The sequence below is a fragment of the Pholis gunnellus genome, assembly GCF_910591455.1.
Source record: "Pholis gunnellus genome assembly, chromosome: 16".
Taxonomy (NCBI): domain Eukaryota; kingdom Metazoa; phylum Chordata; class Actinopteri; order Perciformes; family Pholidae; genus Pholis; species Pholis gunnellus.
In genome coordinates, this window is record NC_136543.1 from 13,391,408 (window position 1) to 13,413,033 (window position 21,626).

At 43.3% G+C, this 21,626-nt stretch overlaps 1 protein-coding gene across 1 annotated transcript; it reads left to right on the top strand.

Moving 5' to 3' along the window:
- Nucleotides 1-867: 867 nt before the first annotated feature.
- Nucleotides 868-18,775, top strand: igf2bp3 (insulin-like growth factor 2 mRNA binding protein 3; the record flags this gene model as incomplete). Its single annotated transcript, XM_079176027.1, has 16 exons — nt 868-1,042; nt 2,050-2,110; nt 7,753-7,801; nt 11,920-11,971; nt 12,222-12,285; nt 13,019-13,297; nt 14,811-14,945; nt 15,373-15,495; nt 15,686-15,821; nt 16,351-16,482; nt 16,676-16,744; nt 17,491-17,610; nt 17,753-17,830; nt 18,086-18,217; nt 18,350-18,463; nt 18,674-18,775. 16 exons carry the CDS (start codon nt 868-870, stop codon nt 18,773-18,775), a joined length of 1,821 nt encoding a protein of 606 aa, XP_079032153.1.
- Nucleotides 18,776-21,626: the final 2,851 nt, after the last annotated feature.

The following is a 21,626-nucleotide window of genomic DNA, read 5'->3' on the forward strand; positions in this document are numbered from 1 at the left end:
ATAGTGCAACATTATTTATGAATGGCCCTTCCTCCTGTGTCATCAGCACAGCGCACTTAACACGGCCGTGAGCCCCCGCAATATCAGCGTCGTTCCTGCTATGGGCGTGCACTTATCGCACTGTCGTTTTACTATTCCTCAACCGACCAATGAGAGTCCGGGCTTTTGCAGAGAAAGGCATACGAATGTGATTCTAGAAACTATACACTGGGTTCTCACGGAATCCCTTTACGCACATAGCTCGCCAGGTTTTTCCCAACACCAATCCACTCTTCCCCTCCTTTTTTTTTATCCACTCCCCTCTGCTGTCCCCACCCCAGATTCCCGTGCAATTTTCCCCAATCCCAAACACTTAATTGAGCAATTGGGATTCCTCACGTGTGGGCTGATTTGTAGTTTGAACACGTGGCTCATTCAAAAAAAAAAAAAAAAAAAAAACGCCGGAATAGCGGAGGATTTTTTTTTTCAACCCCTTCTCCTTCTTCTTATTCTAGGCTCTAGACTTAGAGGCGGGCGCCAGCCTTACCGTGTGTGACATACTCTGTCTCTTTGCCAAAGGGGTTTGGAGGAAGACACAAAGTAGTTTCTCCTCCTTTTCACCCAGCCCGCCATCGTTTGGAGACACGAGATTAATAATTGAGCATTTATTTATTGCGCGATAGAGACAGACGGGCGAGGGGAGAGCGAACGCACCGTGAGGCTGCCAGTTTAAATCTATCTGTGGCTTGAACGACCGGGAAGCACGCCACAGCCGCTCCGTAGTAGTAACGGCGATTTGGGCTACTCCAAAAAACACTGCACATCCGCGAGAGCAACTAACTATCTCTCCCTCAGCGTGAAGATTGTCCCCCCTTTTCGGCGCAGAACATGAATAAGCTATACATTGGCAACGTGAGCGCTGAGGCGAGCGAGGAGGACTTCGAAACTATCTTTGAGCAGTGGAAGATTCCGCACAGTGGTCCGTTTCTCGTCAAAACTGGCTATGCGTTTGTGGATTGCCCGGACGAGAAAGCTGCAATGAAGGCCATCGATGTTCTTTCAGGTGAGACATTTTTTTTTGTTGTTGTTGGCCAAAAGTGGCATTTGGAAAGACGCACGAACTGCTGCAATTGTGTGAAGATTGCCTTCACTTTAGTCCTGTAGAGAGTGTGTGTGTGTGTGTGTGTGTGTGTGTGGTGGGGTGGGGGGTGTAACCAAGCGTCTCTTTCTCTCACACAACCTTTACTTGGCCTTTTGACACTGTGGGCTCACACACACAAAAAAAAAGCAGCCACTGGGTTTGAGTGAAATTCTGCTCTTGTAATTTCCCTGAGTGTGGCTTGATAAAATGGTCGAGTAAACACAAGCACGAGGATGAGAGACAGTACCAAGGGCTTTTCCCGATACGTGCCGTTCAGGGAAGTGAGGCGCACAGGCTGTGGACGCCGCTATGCGAACGCAGTTATGTGAACCTCATTGTGGGCTTCATCACACGGCCCACTTTTGGGCAACACATGGGAGCAGAGGCCGTGTGTGCGTTGCTGCTTTTACCAGCTTCAATTTGAACTTACACTCTTAAGCAGGTTTCAAACTATAGGCCTCCTCCGGTGGCCACAACTCCCTTAACGTTGTGAAGCCATTTTTCGCCCATGCTGACACACCAGGTGGTTTAATTGTGTTGGTCTTAATGTAGGCCAACTATCTGAGCCACACGATCATTTGTGTTTTGTATATATCCACCTCGTCTCATGGTTCGTTATTAAATCAAAGCTAAGCCTGCTCGTGGCCGGACACCTACAAAAAAAAAAAAAAAAAGACTAGCTCCTATAATTGTACGTATTGTGCTAGTGCCTGTGTGCTCGTGCGTGGCTCGCACACTTTCAGCAATGCTAGTATCACAATAAGCTGTAAATATTCAGGACGTTGCCATGTGTACGTATGTGCCTCTTTAGGTTGTTAGGCCACTGCACGAAATGAGTCGTAAACACTGACCCTAAATGGCTGGAGAGGAGGCCTGTGAAGGAGGTCAAATGATTCAATGACACTAATAGTTCTGTTTTTGTTTTTTAGGTAAAGTGGAACTTCATGGGAAAGTTCTCGAAGTGGAGCACTCTGTCCCTAAACGTCAAAGGTAGGTTGAGGTTTATTTGTATTTAAAATATATATATATATATATATATATATATATATATATATATATATATATATATATATATATATAGGTCAGTGCTTCTTGGTTCAACTAGTGGGAGCTACTGTGTTGTTGTTTTTTTGTATTCCTCTAACTATTTTATTCAAGAGGCTTTTCATTTTTACCAAGTGATATTTGCCGGAAATGTATTTTAATGTTGTAATTCAGTATTTTGGTTAAATTTAGGTTTCTTTTTTTTTCTTCTGAATGCTCTGGGGGTCACATGAAAGGGGCGTATAGTGGTGGAGCCTACTCCCTCCTCTCGCCATGACTGTAGGCTGCTGCTCCTTAGTATTACATTTGGGTTTAGCCAGCGAATGCCTGTATTTTCTCGCTCGCCCACCCACTAGTGTTTTCTTATACATACATACAGTAAAATATCTGAGCTCCAGCTTCAGGGGCGATTAGTAAAAGCCCGAGTGTGCTGGTTTGAAATGAGTGCAGGCTGGATTCGAGGCGCACAGGCCTTGTGGAGTCGTCCATTTGAGAAGGATCTGCTCGTCATTCTCCCTGCCTGCCCTGCGCTTCCGCCCTCCTCTGCACATTGTGCTGCTGTTGCATGAGATGGACTCCCACACGCGAGTGGAATGGGCGGTTTGGGGCCCAAATCACGAAAAACCTTAGTTTCAGAGTTGGACCCCCGTCACCCAGTCGCTTGTCTTTGAATACACTGTAACCATTTTGTAAAGCATACGTAGTTCTGTGCAGAGGACGTAAAATACCGGAGATTTTGTTGGCATTGTGTGCGTATTTTTTGGTGGTGACGCAATTCGGTCATAATTAATCCGTCTCTTGAATTGAATTAAAATGTCTCTGGCTTGGTAATTGGTGTAATGGTTTCTAATAAGCACAACACGTAATATGCACGGTTTAACCTTTTTTTTTTTTTTTAAAGTTTGACTGAATCATCTGCTGTTTTACGCCAAATACATCTGAAAAGCAGAAATACGAGATGAAACGTGAGGGCTTTTAGGCGATTCTACGTGACATAAATTATAGAAAAGTGCGTAGTGCGAAAAGGGATCAAGCAGGGAATTTCTGACGCCTTTACGTGAAATGTATTTTCCACCTGGACGTCACGCCAAGCTTACCCTGGCAGCTTGACCGGCTGTTTGTCTAAAATGCATCTTGGATAAATAAACCAGGTGAGCTACATGGAGGAGGGGGGGGGGGGGGGCAAGGAAGGTTGTGCGTCAAATCTTAAGACGTCCCTCCAAATGTTCCTCATTAGGGGGGAAAAAAAATGGCGAGGTTGCTGTCTTTTTAGTGCAGCCTGCTGTGGTGGCTATGGCAGCAACAGAGTCGAGTTTCAGCCACACTTCAAAAAAGTAAAACGTGCCCTCCCTTTACAACGTGGGACATGGCAGTCGTTAGTCAATGGGAACAGTATTCTGAGTATAGGCTGCACACACACACTTGTACACCGAGGCCCCTCTTTTGCAGTCCGACCTGCAAATATCTACTGGGGGCTCGGCCAATCACCATGGCTTAACCTCTGAACCCATCAGCAAGGGGGAGTGCTACAGCAGACGCAGATCAAGGCAGGATGGCTACAGTTTGGTGGTCATGAAGATGGAAATGTGAAGGATGACATGTACTGTGGTGATTCATGTTGGGCAAAATAAATCGTGTAATCAAACAGTCCAGATGTACCTTCCTCTGAATTAGTTTAGGATGTGGACTATAAAAACATATAGTCACATAAGATGTTACTGTAAAACATATTCTGCGTTCAGTAACAACAATAAAATAAAATGGTTAAATAACCGCGTTGTCCACAGATCCATTGTATTAGTAGTATTTAGTTATTAAACCATTCAGCCATCTTATGGACATTTACATTTCACTGCCCAGCTTCTGAAACATGTTTTTTTTTATTTTTTATTTTTTATTTTAAATCTGGCATGTAAATATGACACCCACTCGTTCTTGACAACAATTTGAGCTTTTTATTTTCTCCTAAGAATGCATGTTGATTGTGCAATATGCAACCAAGCATTAATTAGAATCTTACAGGTGTAGTTACATTTCAGTTAAAACAGCTATATTTTACTCAATTGACAGATCTCCTTGAAATGGCAATTATATTTTCACCTTTGACCCAGCTTTTTACAAAAATGTATTGAAATGCTTGTTAGTGTTACTGGGCCCCGTTTACTTTTGCCAAAAGATACTGAGTGTTTGTTTTTATTTTTTAATATTTCACTCCAAATATTTAGTCCTTAATTGTAAGCCAAACTGAGTTTCAGTGGTGTCATTATTGTGTACACTCTGACTTGACAGCCTGGGTCAGATGATGCTCCTTATTGGATAAATTAATCCAAAAATAAATGTAGCTTGCCCATCCCCACATGAACACGTGCAGAGGGAAAGAAAATGGCATGGCTGTAGGAGGGGTGACCCAAAGTGTTTGTGTGTGTGTGTGTGTGTGTGTGTGTGCGTGCTGTGAAACATACTCTGTTCATAGGTGCTTACTGCTAACTTGATTAACATACATAGTGTAACATTTGTATTTCAGTAAGTGGTGTAATGTTTCAGTCCTTTTTTGACTTTCTTTTTATATACATTTATATTTTTAAACAAAAGTGTAGATCGCGTCAGTGCTGTTGCTAGAAATGTCCCCTGTCTCTTATTACAAGAATTCTGGGTCATTGGGTCACTGTGGGGCCACCCCTGCAAAAACTGGGTTTTGGGACGGAGACTTGGGGTGCCAGAGAATTATGAATGTGGCCCCTTGTTTTACCAGACCATGAGCAAAGGATCCTTAACTCTCCATCCTGCAAGGCTCAAATCAGAATGACACTGCAATTTTTGAATCTCTTAAATGTATATACACTGTATTTTTGTGTAGCTGGGAGGTAGACACAAATGTGTATCAGGGTTTGCAGAAGTTGAGTGAATTTCTTACCGATATTCAACTCATTAGAGTTCTCTGAGGGAATTCCAAGCTATCTAAGTGTTGAAGTTAGCTTATGTGTGCATATAAGGCCTGTCAGAGGGCGGCGGAAACCAGCGTGTGTAGAGTTTAGTCATTCAGAACCTCTGCATACTGAACAGTCAATGGATGGGAGTTGAGTTCAGGTCTCGTGTGTCCCACACCGTCCCTGATGGTGTTGACCGTGTCAGTGTGGTTAGGAAATGGAGGGGAATACAGATGTAGGGAAGTCTCAAGGTGCTTGACTTGTAAATCCTCCTGTCCACAGTGCAGGCCCGTAGGTCTCAGCTGGGCGGCGAATGAAGCGGGCGAACATGTAGAAGATTGTCTTTTACATGTTTTTTTTTTTTTTTTTTTTAAGTAAATAAGGAGCCCGGCCTCCTCCAGGCCATCACATGACGAGCCAACCCCAGTCACTCCTGGCACTCCCCTCCTTCCCTCCCCCTCCCCCTCCCACTTTTAACCCCGCTCTACATGTTCCTGTCAGTGGACTTGTCCGTGTCCATGGCAACAGGGCCCCACCCCCACAGGGCAGAGAGGGCCCTTGTTACCCTTGCCTGAAACAGGGCTAGCGCCCCCCCCCCCCCCCCCCCCCCCCAAACACCACACCCCACTCACACACACACACACACACACCTCCCCCCTCCCCAAATCAAAGGCTTGGACTAGGGAATGTATACCACCCCAACCCCCACCCCACCCAATACCCTGGCTGACTTCTTCTGTGTGTGAAGCTATAGGTTAATCCGACTGGAAGTGCTTGGTGCATTTGCACATTTCGCATGGCGTTCCCACTGCAATGCAGAGCATACAGAATGTGTGGGGAGAGGGGGGCCGGATCAGCCAGGAATGGCACCGTGGGCCGGAAAGGGCTGGAATTCCTCTTGAAAGTTATTTGGGAATTTTCTTTACAATTTGCCCATTTAGAATGAAAAGTTTCCTAATGTCTCAAAATGAAATGTATAGTTGAGCTGCTTTAGCTCGATTCTGGTCGTGGTGGCTAAGCTGAGGAATTTGAACTACCGCGGCCCTTGTTGCACATGTGCAGTACGTTTTTGCTGCGTAGATGAGCTTGTGTACTTCAAAAGAATACAATTAAAAAATACATTTTAAAAAAAGCTTATTGTTTCTTAAATTTGAGGCGCAAAATGTGTGTTTATAAATGCTACACGGCAGATAAAAAAAAAAAAAACAACCGCCAGTGGTGGGGCCATTTGTACAAGTGGATGAGCTGCATTTCCACGTCCTTTTAATAGCTCAGTGAAGCTTGAAGAATGGAACAAGCTATATATGTAGTATCACCTATACCTTTTAAAGTTTTTTACACAGACAGGAAATAATGTGTAAACACAGTATCGCTTAAATTAGCTGCACATGTATTGTGTATGTGAACGTAAGGCTGGTGTGGAAATGGGTTGGGGGCGGGGGGGGGGGGGGTTTGTGATTCCACATTGTGAGCGTGTTCACGCTTCAGCTCCCGGCCATGTGTACATTTTGTTCCTTTAGATCTGTGCGTATCAACAGGCGGTGAACTTTGGAGTGGCCTGCACTTTTCTCCCATTTTTATACAACGTCCGCACGCGTTGTACACTTGCGAAACTCTGTGACTCATTGATCGACAAGTTTTCATTGTCTGCGTGACCTCCACTCACAGCCAGTACACCCGTGCTGCTGTACACAACGTGCAACTCAATTTGGGGACCTTTCAAGCTAAAAAAAAAAAAGGATGAATTGGGGTTTTCTGTCCCTGTTGTTTCTGGTGCCGGAGCACAGCAGCACCATTGTGACGGCTTGCTTCTGCTGTATGCACACAGTCTATGAACAAGCACGCAATTTAGATTCTCCCCCATTTAGTGTGACGCGGGAAGCGGAGTTTCCCTTTTGGGTTCCGTTGGGCACCTGCAGCACCACTCCCTCCCTTCTGATAAAACAGCTTGATGCTCCTGGTGAAGTGTCTATTTTAGTTGGGGGTGGGGGGAGAGAGAGAAGAGTGGGCCTGAACCGTGCAGTGGTTGAATCCTCATTATGCAATGCTACAGGACACACGCTTGCCTCGAACTGTGTATACAACACATTCAGATGCATCTTCACCTTTCCAATCTTTTTTCTTTTTTTTTTCCTCCCTCTGCGTTCCTCTTGATGCTATTTCTTTCCGCCGCTTCACAATCCTGCTTCCCTTCCCCATCTCGTTCTTCGCACCCTCTGTGACACAATTGGTGATTTGGGATAAAGGGCATGGTGCGTTTTAGGGGTAATTTTAATTTTAAGCGCCCACAACTCAATTTAGGCCACCCAGTGGTGATTCCAAATCACCCCTTTGCCCGCTTTTTGTCCATCACTTCCTCCCACGTTTTTCCTCTGGGTGTCTCAGTGCACCTGCTGGGTTGTGAATAAAATTAAAGCAGAAGTTATATCTGCAGCTTCTCCACCCTGGTCTCTCGCTAGATGGTGGAGAGAATGAAGACCTACTGTGGGGGGTTTTTTTATTAAAGTTTTGTGTCATTGTACTCTTGGTATTGTCAGCAACTAACTGTCTCTCTCTCCCCTCTTCTCTCCCATCGTTATCCCCATCTTCCTCCATCAATTTCTTTTCTCTCCCTATTCCTCTATCCACCCCCGCCCTCTTCCTTCCTTGTTCTCTCTCCAGGAGCTGTAAGCTGCAGATCAGGAACATCCCGCCTCACATGCAGTGGGAGGTGAGTGCTAACAGGCTGCTAACTGCTTCCAGGGCGGGGTACCAATCGGGCAGCCCAAGTGGGCTCTCATTTAGTGGCCTCTGGAGTCACCTCGTCTCCCTTTTGGGTTTCAATTGAGCATGTGCTTCATGATCCGTTTGTACACGGCTACGAGCCCAAGCCAGTGTATCGTGCTAGGACCAGTGGCTGGATCTGTGATTGGTAGAACAGAAAGTATTACAAATATCATTAGTAATCGGTGGATTTTTATAATTTTGCTGCACAGAATCTTGTGGAAGCCAGGATAGGTGGTCACAGTTTGCTAAACGAGGACAATGGAAGAATTTAAAGAGTAAGGTCTCCATGTGGTTTGGCTGGGTTAGGCATGCAAGGAAACTTTTAGCAGTTACATGATCTTAGCAGCATCATGTTGCCACATGTATTGGCTACCTACTCATATTTATAAAGCATTGTGAAAAAAGCTGATGTGCTTAAAATGTTAAACATGAATTAATCGCTGGTTCACCGTGTTTTCAACACGGGTCACATTTGCTAGTTTGAAAGAGAATGTATTTCCACACACAATGTGTTTTTCTTGAGAAAAAAAAAAAAAGATGAGCCTTTTTATTTGTTTGAGGGGTTGTGAACATTCATGTGAAAGCAGAATGACGCGGCCCCCTGGCCAGCCCAAGTCTGATAATCCTTATATGGTTTATGGGATATTTATACACATATTTTTTTTTTTATGATCTACCTCAATTTGAGGTAGTTTTGTTTGTGTGCCTAATTAACAAAATTGGTCTGGAAATGAAGACATTTTAATTTTTAAGAGCTACATATTTCAGTGTTTCCTTGACATGTAGAGGGTGGAGAAAATAAAAGCACCTGTACAATTGAGTGCAATGCATGCAATCACTGACCATGCAATAAAACACCAAATTAGGGCTGTCGGCAACCAAATGAATTCTTAGTCAATTACAACTGAGTTTCTCCACAGAGAATCACACAAGAGTACCACTTTAAATATTGTGCTTACCAGAGATGTGCTCGTACGTTTATGGGAAATAATTCATTCAGCATGGAAAACGCATCGCATTATTAATTGACTTAAGAAATCTTAGCTGACTAAGACCAAAGCAACAAATTAGTCAACTAATCAAGAAGGCAGCTTTTCACTAAATGTTTGAAGCTTTTAAAAAAAGTTTAGATTCTGTAAAGATTGAACTGTGTGCCAATTTAAGGACCTAGTTCATGGCGTCCAAGAATATATTACAAGGAATTTTTTTTATGGTAAAACTAACAATTACGGAATCCTTTACTTCAAATTACTGTATACTCCTGACACTGTTAACTAAAAGCATGAACTCTACAGCAGTACTCGTTTCTGATTTATTGTACTGTATAATTTTAATGAGATGCAGTACAATAAATCAGAAACAAGTGTTCTAAATATGCCCATTTTGTTGTCTGCTAGCAAAACAACTTTGACAGAGGTCACACACACAGAGAAAAAAATGTAAATAAAAATTGACAACTTGCAGTGAATACTTTCCAAACTGATGATTTTACACACAACTATTCCAACACAGGCAACTGCACAACTGATTTGCCTTGATCTTGGATTAAGCTTGGAACTGACCCTTTGGTACTTTAGGCTAAAATACACCCACATATTGTCTGACAAATTCATTAGAAAAACGTGTCTGAATTGATCAGGCAAAACTGTCTTCGGTTGCATTAGCAGAACTCTGATGAGTTCATTGGATGTTCTACAGAGGATTGGAGTTAAAGCAGTAACGGTCTGTGTTGAGATTTCAGTCCTGGTTGGTTTTCATTTTCGATTTGATTGAAAACCAAAGAATTGTGTTTAGAGTTCAGCAGTCTTGAGTATTGTCGTTGACGTATGAGCTTCACGTTCTTAGAATTGTGTGCATACAATGGAGAAAGCTGTAATGCAGCATTTCTTTGCCATTAATGTCACCACTGACTCAGTTCGTAATGTTACAAATGTATACAAGGAGCAATACTTTCATCACTGGCCTTATGCTCTGTCACTGTTGCCTCCTTCAGAGATGGTGACTTCACATTTATTTAAATGAAAACCTTTTGAGATTGCCTCTGAAATTCTTAAATGCAATTTATATGTGTAATACATTAAGGGTTAATAGGCAAAAAGATGTCACGTAGAAATAAATATAAAAAGAAATGATGAGCTGTAATGTGGTCAGATTTCAAGGCCACTGCCTGATTGAAAGTGAGTGTTGAGCAACAGCGGTGTGTGTGTGTGTGTGTGTGTGTGTGTGTGTGTGTGTGTGTGTGTGTGTGTGTGTGTGTGTGTGTGTGCGCGCATTGCAAGTCTTTCTTTCTCTGCATGTGATAAGCGTTTAATTAAAGAATGTTTGGTATTTAGTGTCGGCTACACATTGTACTCTGATTACACACTATCGACTGGCCACACGTAAATTTATCTGGACTTTAGTTCCAACATTTTTAAATGACAAATTTGACTGTAGCTTATTTATTTGTTTTTAATCATGTGTCAAACTCAAGATCTCATTGTTGACCTCCATGTGGAATCTCATGTGGCAGTAACACAGCTTTACGTGACTAGTTTCTTTTTTTTTTTTTTTTCCTCTTCCCTCTGCAGAGGTTTAACTCAGATAGCGTGTGCCTGTAGCTTTGTTCAGTTTTAATTTTCCGCACCATAAAGGCTAATGAGAATTTTGTTAAAATGTTTCAATATTGTAAATAGTAAAGTCAACACATGGCTCTAGATTTCAGCACTGATTCACTCACTGTGATCAAATGGCTGCGGACAGGCTCAGTGTTTTTGTAATGGTGGGCTTGCTTTGCCTACGCATGTCCCTCAACTGCAGCTCCAGATCCACCCATGTTCCTAGTATGTAGCGAGCGAGCTGTTGGCTTTCTCTAAAGGTGACATGGAGGCTTCTCTCCCCCAGAGGGGGGAGGGGGGGGAGGGGAGGGGTTAGAAGAATGGAGTAACATAGTAGAATGGGCTCTTTTGCTGCGAAGGCCTTGTATGTATCTTATCAGGTAGATAAGACAATGGGTCATGGTGTGCGTAGCCCTACAGCGAGAGAATAGTGTTGAGCATAGTGGAGTGTTTCGCAAGCTGTAGTGGGTGGGTGGGCCTGGACTGCTTCCCCTTCCCTTCCATGTGCACCGATTCACAGAATGTGTAGCATGAACTCGCACCCCTCCCCCAGCCACTGCTTCCTGCTGGAATGCACCCCACCCTTTCCTGAATGGCCTGGATTCCCATTGGCTGTGCTCGATAGACGGTCAGCTGAGGCATCCAGCCAGCAGCCAGCAACTCTTTGGCTTCAGGGAACTCGTATCGAGCGCAGAAGCAGCCAACGACTGGGAGCAGAGATGGCAGGGAGGCGGGATGTTGCATGGTTGGTGGGTTGGCGGAGTGTGGGGGGGGGGGGGCGCGGCGGCAGGCAGAGACTCCTTCTTGTTGGCTAGAAAGTGGGGTTGAGCTCTTGGGGGTGTGGCCTTGGATTTGACTTACCATGGTCGGATGTCTTAGCTTAGCTTAGTTTAGGACCCTCGCTCCCCCTCTCGCCCACAATTTGATCACATCTATGAATTGAAATCCCGTGGTCTCCAGATTTGGGCAGGAGGCCAGCTTGGTGTGGCTTTCTTTTGAATGCGTTTTTTTATTTTTTATAATAAAGCAAAAAAAATAATTGTTTAAAAATATATATATTTCTAATACTTTTGTAAAAGCATCCTTTTTTTTTGTTTGACATGGTTAAAAAAAATCTATGTATATTGTGTGATGAATAGCGGGCTGCTTATAAATGAATGGGGTTGTTTTACTATGAATAATAGGTACTTTTTAAAAAGATGTCGTACAACTCATTCTGCACCTGGAGCACCATGCGAGTTACCGGAGGGGAGAGTCATAATTTGAGATAGACGGGCTTTTACAAGAAGGTAGCAAATGTATCCACGTAACTCAACATTAAACTCTGGGGTTCAGAGTTAATGGCCTGTGTCCTGGTCGTGAGCTGGGCTGGTTCCCACAAATGAGCTTCTGCTCACGAACAGGTTCTGGTCAAAGGCCTTCACGGGCTCTGAGTAACCGTGGCTTTTCTTTCTCTTTCGCCCAGGTTTTGGATGGTATGCTTGCTCAGTATGGTGCAGTAGAGAGCTGTGAACAAGGTAGAGAAATACTTCTTTATTTTGCTTAAAATGTAATTCCACCACCTTTCTTCAACTCCTTTTTTTTATATACTGCATTCAGAATTTGTGTGACAAGCTTTAGTAAAACTGCAAATACTTGTGTGATGCGTCATTACAATTTCTGAAGGATTTATTGTGTTACTGTGTAACCATGTAAAAGTAGCCCATGTTGGTAGATTGTGTCAGTGCCATTGAATGTGTCGATTGACTCTGCTGTGTTCTCCCACAGTAAACACTGACACAGAGACTGCCGTAGTCAACGTTCGATATGGAGCCAAGGACCAGGCCAGGCTGTGAGTACACACGCACATGCAGTGTATTCACATCATTAACCTCCAGCTCATCTGTCTTGATGTTGTGTTTTTACTTTAGCTAGCATTCTCTGTTGGAAATTACATCAAGCTCCTCTGTCTAGTGTTCTGACAGTGCACCTGATTTCATCCTTCCAAAAAGCCAGTCATGTTTAATTTGACATGCAGTGATGACAGGGAGGGGGGAGGGGGGTGTATGTGCTAGAGAGAGAGGGGGGGGGTAAATTAGCCATCTGGTGCCCCCTGGTGTACATGAATCACACTACAGTGGTGTTCTCTGCACGAGTGGTTGTAGGATTTTCAGGCATAATTGATTGTTTCACTACAAATTCTTGAGGCTGACGAGGAAGGCGTGTGTGAAGTGTGAATGCTGTCTTTGAGGGTGAATTTCTCGTAGCTCACGAGAACTGATGTTTAACCGATGCCCCTCAGTATGTTGGGCTTGTAAGGACTTCTTAACTCCTTGTGCCAATCATTTGAGACATGAACCGTTTCAATTTAAGCCTAAGCCCCCTTGATTTTGGCCCTACCCATTGATAAGGAAATGGTGAAAAGAAATCCAACCACGACGCTTTGTGGATTCCAGAAATTAGTTTGGCCATTCAGAGCATTTCCCGCCATGATCAGTGTCTAAAAGCCTTCATGTGTTGTTAAATCATACCTGTGCAAAGTCTATCCAGAGTTTTCTAGACTGACATCTCCGTATACTCCACAGGGCAATGGAGAAGCTGAACGAATCTATGATGGAGAACTATGCCTTGAAAGTGTCGTTTATCCCAGATGAGACGGCGGTACCGGAGGGTCCTTCAGCGGGGGGCAGGAGAGGCTATAACGCCCGTGGAACCTCTCGCTCCGGCTCTCCAAGTCTGGGCGCTCGGCCCAAAATGCAGTCGGACATCCCACTGCGCATATTGGTTCCCACGCAGTTTGTAGGGGCAATTATTGGCAAGGAAGGTGCCACCATTCGCAACATCACCAAACAGACCCACTCAAAGTACGTACACGGAGGTCAGGAATTATATGAAACCAGTGAGCTGTGTCCTTTCCTATTTCTGGGAAGCACTATGGAGAAATGCCACGCTTGTCAAAATTCAAGTGTCTAAAAGCTGAACGCAGGTGTCGGAAACCAAATTTCCAGGTTTCATAATGACGTGTAATAAGAGACCGTGCATTTATAATATAGAACTGTGAAATGTGAGGCAGTTCTTATCTGCCATTAATGCCAAAAACAATAATACACATGCCGTTATTGTGTTTGCTGCTGTTGACAGTATGACAATCCCTGCTGTGTTAGTAGCCCCTTAACTTTTATCCACCATGTAATGTATTTGGCTTATTTTTTTACTGGCAGAATTTCAGAAATGCTCAGTACCTCCTATATCGAGTATAGGTCCTGCATTGTCCTTGTGTCCACTTGTGACCAATTCAAGTAGCATGACACTATTTGATCCCATCAAACATGTAGCATTGGATGAAATTGTGCAATATTTGAGATTCTCCTCCTGCTGCCTTGCCTCAACTGTTTTTCACTGCATGGCATCAGATCTTCTGCAAATAGTCAATACTTCTTTACTCTATTTCCCACAGGCCCTGAAACCGCAGTTATTAAGCCACTCTTGCACAATCTAGACAACTAATGAACAATTGGAGGCCCATATCAAACCTCCCATTTTTCAATAAAATAATTGAAAAGATACCCACTTGGCCCTAAACAATTATTTCTTTCCAGTTATAATTTTGACCACAGCACTGAGGCGGCTCTTGTTAAAATGAAATTCACCTAAACACACATAGTGGAAAAGTTTCACTCCAAGTATCATTTGATCTAATTGCTGCATTCAACACGCTCAATCACAACATATTACTAGATAGACTGGAAAACCGTGTAGGACTCAGGCTTCAAACCAGTTTAGTACTCTGCCTATTTGAAGGACAGGGACTATTTTGTGTCCATCAGTCATTGCACATCTGAGCATTAAAAAATATGATGTGGAGTTCCCCAGGGCTCCATTCTTGGGCCTCTTCTGTTAGACATTTACAGCCTCCCACTAGTGCAGATTATGGAAAATATCACACAGATTTCATAACCATCGCAACAGGTGACTGGTGCTATTCAAGCCCTGAGATGGTGCAATGATTATTTAACTGGAGAACATGTTGGCGCCACTGAAGATAACACGGAAGTATTTGTTTTCTGGACCCAAAGAAGAATGATTTTAAGAATCAGTGCGATCCTTCAATTGCAAACATTGAAGACCACAAACCTCGCTGGACAATCTTGCTGTAGTCATGGCCAGGAGAACTGTTCATTTATAGTTTAACTGATTCTATTTAAGTTTATTTGACTTCTATTTGAATACTTTTAAGTTCAATTTGGGAGTCTTTTTTTTATTTTTATTGCTTACATTTCTTTTCTATCTCATCTTAATTCCTTCCTGTCTTGTGCTTTGTCTTGCCTTGTTATTGTAAGGTGCTATACAAATAATTCTACCTTTCCTTTACTCCAGGATTGACATCCATAGGAAAGAAAATGCAGGTGCAGCAGAGAAGCCCATCACAATTCACTCCACCCCTGAAGGTTGTTCGAACGCTTGTACAACGATCATGGAGATCATGCAGAAGGAAGCGCTCGACACAAAGTTGTGAGTTTGCCCCCAAACAAAACGGGAGAGAATGTTTGCCTTAGTTCAACCTAATTCTTAGTATTTTTGTGTCTCTTATAAACTTGTGAAAGACCATAAGCAGTTTTGTTACACACTTGGCCCACCCTTTCCAGTTATGCAATTGTCATTTTGTCTATTGAAATTTCAAAACTCATTTTTCCATGTGTTACAATCGAGTCAAAAAAAAGATGATGTAATACATGTTCTGAAATGGTAATGTAGGCACGATGTGGTGCACAGCTGTCTGTGACATAATTGGCAGATGTGGATGGATGGATTGCAGGTTGCAAAGCCTGTGTGTAGAATGTGAAAGAAATGTCCGTCACATACTGTAGATAAAACCGACATTTGTCTGATCTGAATGTTGTATGAGCATTAAACTAAACAACCCATCCGTCTTGTGCAGCACTGAGGAGATCCCACTGAAGATACTCGCACACAACAACTTTGTAGGAAGGTTAATTGGAAAGGAAGGGCGCAACCTGAAGAAAATTGAGCAGGACACGGAGACCAAGATCACAATCTCAGCGTAAGACTCTTTGATGCGCTCACAGTTCACTGATGACTCTTTTTATGGACTATTTGTGGTCCATTCATAAAAGTGCCACTTACCAAAGCATATACTACGTTTAAAGACGCATGGCATGCCGTCAGAATTTAGTCTGACACCATTGTTCTCATGTCCCTTCTCCCCCCCCCCCCTCCATTTTTCTGTTCAGTCTCCAGGACTTGACCATGTACAACCCAGAGCGGACCATCACAGTGAAGGGCACCACTGAGGCATGTGCAAGAGCCGAGGAGGAGCTGATGAAGAAGATCAGGGAATCGTATGAGAGTGACATGGCTGCTATGAATGTAAGCGTTTCTATTTGATAAGGAAAATTATAATTGGGCAAATGGTGGTTGTGTGTTTTTTAATTTTTTCTCGGGGCTTATGTTTGCGTCAACCAGGTTTCTGTAAATGCCTAAAGCTGATAAAAAGCTTTTAAACCTTCTAGGAAGTTCTGATTGGGGACTACAATTCCTTTTCAACTGTCAGAATTTAGTTTACGGTGACCGCTGTCAATTAGGGGGTTGGGAGTACGACACCTGGGTAAAATAAAGCTTATTACACAGCATGCATGCTGTTAACAAAATGGACATAATAAATCAAGATAAAATAAAGATTTTCAACAGAAAATGTATCAAGAACATGGAAGGATGGGCTGATATTTGGTTTACAAACATACCTGCTCAAATCAAGCCGATGCTGCTTGATTTTTGTTTTTATTTTTTTTTCTTATCTGGAGTCCTCACTTGTGTTTTTAAAGAAAAATATAATGGATTCGTTGTGTTGACACAACCTGTAGTGTGTGTTAATGGAAATGTTATAATTTCACTCCAGCTCCAGTCCAACCTGATTCCAGGCTTGAATCTGAACGCTTTGGGTTTGTTCCCCAGTGGAGCACCAGGCATGGGTCACTCCATGTCCAGTATCCCTCCTCCGGGAGCCCACGGTGGATGCTCGTCATTTGGGGTAAGTGACGGTCTCCTTGTCGCATACAGTACGGTGGTTTGCTCCATACGCTACCCTTTCAAACCCAGGACTGGCTGTTTTTTTTCCATTTTAAACTATTTTGCAACTCTTGGGTCAGGGTAGTAAAAACTACAATTCATTTCAAAACATTTAGTCTTTAGCAACTCGGCTTCATGTTCCTTTTTTCCTTTAGTGCAGTCCTTATGGGGGTGAGGGCCCATTTTGGGCCTCTCTGCTGTCGGCGAGCAGCCAGCCCCTTGCTGTAAGTCACCCGTCCCAAAGTGCTTTGAGCGGCTTGTGGGTGCTCGCTGCGGGATTAGGGGGGCGAAGTTCTTCTCCAGCTGCCCCTTAATCTTTGACCTTTTTTTTTAGGAAGGCCCTAATCTTTGTGCATGTGGAAGCTTAAATCCTGGAGGGCAACATTAGTGGGGCTACTAGTCATACTTAAGATCCTCAGATGGTTTACAGTGTTATTTCTGCAAAAAATGCTGCATTACAATTACAATTTTTGCAAGGGTCATGTTTTTCGAATGGCACATTCTCAGCACTAAAATCCCTTCTCCAGATTTGTAGGCTGCCAAAGCAAGTTATTAGTGTACCCTCAGCTGACATGTTGACTGGAATATTGGGCTTGATCCAAAATCCTCAGTGCTACTTGTTGTCCCTTTTTTCGGACGATCCAAACCACCTCCCCTTCCAGAGCTCGAGTCAATCCCGCACACTAAAACACAAGTGATGTGGTGGACCATTTTGCAACAAGGTATCTGTAAATACAGTCTTCTCTGATGGAAAAACATGGACGGCTTAACAACTCTATGGTGTTGGAACATACAATGTGCTCTCTTTCAGAAATTCCTACTAGAGCACGAGCTCCAATGTAGCTTAAAGAATTGGAACAGCTTTTGCTTGATCCACTGTCTGCACTTGCGCATGAAGCAAGTAGTCCGCAGTTAACTTGTCTGTGAGAGCTCCTGGTCACAGTAGCACTAAAGTGTTTACTCTCAGCAGGGACACCCGGAGTCGGAGACGGTTCACCTGTTCATCCCGGCTCTTGCGGTCGGAGCCATCATTGGAAAACAGGGTCAACACATCAAACAGCTGTCACACTTTGCCGGAGCCTCAATCAAGGTGACTGACGGACAGGAAGTGAAGTTTGAAATCTCAATGATAAAGTGTCGATGCTGGCTTGTCTGCGTGTTGTCCTTTGCCTTGACTGATCGGTTGCTGGTTGCGTTTTTTCAAATCGTCTTATTTAACATTTATCTTTCAGATTGCCCCTGCAGAAGATGTGGGTGCCAAACCACATAGGGTGGTGATCATCGCTGGACCACCAGAGGCTCAGTTTAAGGTGTTGTACCTCTTCACAGTTTTAGGAAAAAAAAGAAGGGAGCCACTTAGTTAATCTTGATGGTAGCAGTTGTTTAGCAGCTCTTTGACTTATTTTGCTCTCAGAATATTCTTATATTTTTGGCTTTTATTTCTATGTTATTGACTCTCTTCCACTATGGAAATGTGTTTTTCATGGGCTTTTTATTTCTGGAAGAAAAGTCCCATTTCTGAAGTGCACCATGATTAATCTACATTTTTACCCGTTTGGCTGCAGGCTCAGTGTCGCATCTTTGGCAAGCTGAAGGAAGAGAATTTCTTTGGACCCAAGGAAGAGGTGAAGCTGGAGGCTCACATCAAGGTTCCTTCCTTTGCTGCTGGACGAGTCATCGGGAAAGGGGGGAAAACGGTAAAAAAGGACACCTAACTTGGCACTGACTTGAAGTTTGTTCGAACAAATGAAATAATTATAACAGTGGTGTTTACGATCCAATTCTTTACTCTTAAGTTGTAACTTTTCTATTATCTCTTGTGGCTGCAGGTAAACGAGCTGCAGAACCTGACCTGTGCAGAGGTGGTGGTGCCCAGGGACCAGACACCTGATGAGAATGACCAGGTTATAGTCAAGATCAGTGGACACTTCTTTGCATGCCAGGTGAGTTTCATCTAAAAGAATTGAAGATGTTTGGTCTGAATCTCCAGAGGCATATAAGAAGTTGTCTTTCTTCAGCTCTGCATTTGTATAAAGGTCATGCAGTAAGCTATTTTGGGGCAAACTTGGTGCACAGAGTGTCGGCTGTTATCCCGTACATGCTGAGAAAGACTATGTTCTGATCTGATCTTAACATGTTCTCATGTCATCTAGCTGGCTCAGAGAAAGATCCAGGAGATCCTGGCCCAGGTGAAGAGGCAGCAGCAGCCTAAACCCACATCTGGAGCCCAACCGCCCCAGCCCCGCAGGAAGTAAAGCTCCAGCGGACCTGGAGGAACGGTGACTGAATCTGCCAGAAGACTCGACGGATAGACAGATGCAGCAGAGTCCAGGAGGAGACGAGGACGACGAGGGGTCGTAACGCTCATCTCAGGGGGTCACGGGTTACCAGAACCCAACCAAACATCTACCCCTTCTTGTCTTACTTGATGAACTTTCAAGTGTGGCTAAAAAGAGGCCCCCACGCCTCTAAACCTCCACCCACCTCAGCTCTGTACATCTCTGAGAAAGTACTTCTGAGGGCTCTCAACAACGTCACCGGCCCTCACATGTGCGCACCCCTCGACCGCTCTCCTCCTCCCCCCACGGGTGTGTTGAATTTTTTTAATTTTTTTTTGGTCCTCTTTTTACACTAGAATCACAAAGAAGAAGTAAGGATCCCCCTCTTATCGCCTCATTGGTGTGGTACTTCAAACCTGACAGGATGTTTTGGTTGACTTCAGATTTTTTTTTTCTTTTTTTTTTTTTTTCTTTTCTTTTAGTGTTTAATTGGTTGATGAAGCTTTTTCATGAGTTTTCTGTGGAAAGAAAAAGGCATTGCTATCAAGGTCCTGGTTGGACCAACAGAGAGGTTTATTTTGGGGGAGGGTTGGCCATGTTTAGGGGAAAGATTCTTGTTTCAGGACAGGACCCCTGAAAGGGTGGATTATATTGGGCGTCCTGCCCTTGTAATGATAGTGGCATTTTATAAATTTGGATGCATTTTATAGATAGACCTATATACATAGATGAATATATATTTAGAGGTGAGGGCAGCGCCATGACTGACACTTAGGGAAACGGTGCCGAACTGCTGCTGCCCAGGAAAACCAATTTAATATGCATTTTACTTAACTACCTCAGGATCTAGTACCTCAGAAGAGAAAAGAAAATGATTATATATATGAAAAAATGTTCCTTTCTTTTTTTATTTTGCTTTTGTGGTATTTTGTATACTTTATAAAGCTGATAGTCTTTGAACATTTTTATTTTTTTAAGAAAATTTAAAATTTGGTCAGCTGCCAACTGACCTTGCCTTCAACTCTGGTGCTTTAGGTGGCATTGTTCATGTGTATGTGTGACTTAAGATGACCCTGTACATAAAGTCTATTTGTACATAGAAGCCCCGAGCAAGAGTTGGCGCCCCCTCAGCTGGCGGCTGACAGGAGTATCGAGAGAAAATCACCTCAGTTTTTCCCCTGAGGGTCCACCATTTTTCTGAAAATAAGTACAAAACATCGAAGACATGCAAATAATGCCAACCGTACATAATTACAGCAATGCCATTTAGTTTTGGGATTGACATTATTGGTAATGGTACTTTAATTTGTCAAAAGTCCTTTTTGCCTTCCTAGGAGGGCCGTGATCAGTGGGCAGTGCAGTGTGGACCGTAATGGTCTCCTCTCTAGCTGCCCTTCAGTCAGCAGAGCATCTTTTTTTTTTTTTTTTTTTGTCTGTTCTGTTCCCAGGCCATCTGCCGCCACCTTGACGATGGTGTCTTAGCAAAGGTCCAAGCCCGACTAGGTTTATTTTCATAGATACAAGCTTTGTCAGTTCGGAGTGGCCCTTGTAGCCAGGCCATTAAGTCAACGTTGTTCACTGCATGGTGAGGGTAGGGGGAGTCACACTGATGGACGCATAACTTTTCTTTTTCTTTTTCTTTTTTTTTTTTTGCGCTATAAGAAAATGATTTAAACAAGACATTCTCTGTCACCCACAAATGTAACTTGATGTTCCAATTTGTTGTCCAAACAGGGAAAATAGCCGGAAAAGGCACAAAAAATACTGAATGAACCCTGACTGGGGAGGGAGGGTGGGTGGGAAGAAAAGAAAAGAGGAAAGGAATCCAAAACGTAAATATACAATTTTATTTCATTTGTCTCTTCATGCCGAATGTAAATATGTTGATTGTGGCAAAAGTCGAGTGTGTCCATGCTTCCACAGTAGAACGCCGTCTACCTCAGCTGAGGGGGTGGGGGGTTGTTGAGGCACCCCACCCTGCCCCCACTGAGCGCCAGCCCGCATTGATACCTCAGTCCCCCCGAACATTTCTTTCTACACGGGTGCGCCATCCTAACACCGCGCTTAAACTGAGGGGGGCACAAGTGATACTTAAAAATATCCCCGACACCTCCTAAATCCCCGCTTCCTTCCTGCCAAACCACCCTCTCCACCCTTTTCCCCTCCTCCTCCTCCTCCTCCTCCTCCTCCTCCTCCGCAGTTTGTTTTGATCTACCTCTTTAGACACGTATTTGAAGTAGAGGCATTCTTCTATTTGTTAGAATTTAGCCCCCCCCCCCAACCCTCCTTTATGGCTCCCCATGCTTACCCAGATATGAATGAAAACTTAAACTAAAATCATGTACTCTTTAGAATTGAGAGAATAATCGAAAGTGATCAAATATTTTCTTTTGCCAGTGTTTATATGTACTCTTTTTGGCTCAATTGAAATCCTCAACCGATAATTATTTCTTTCTGCTTTCTATTTTTGGTGGTGTGGCTTACATGTATTTGAACTTTTGCTTGGGTTTTTTGTGAAAAAGGTCAAATCACGTGTTTGATTTTGCATTCAATAGTTAAAAAACGAGAAAATACAGTTTAAAAAAAAAAAAAAAAAAGGGCCTGCCTTTTTTTGTTGCCGATTTGAAAGACTTCAAAATAGATACAAGTCCTGTCTTTTTTTCCCTATTTGTCTTTCACAGATGCTACTCACTCGCTGATTCAGTAGCTTTTTCTTCTGTTAGCATTTCTTGGCTGTGTAACGTGGAAAATCTTGGTATGAGACAGATATGAGGGACTGGGTCTCTGAGTTTTTTGGAAAAGCGATCTAATTTCAGCATGATATTCC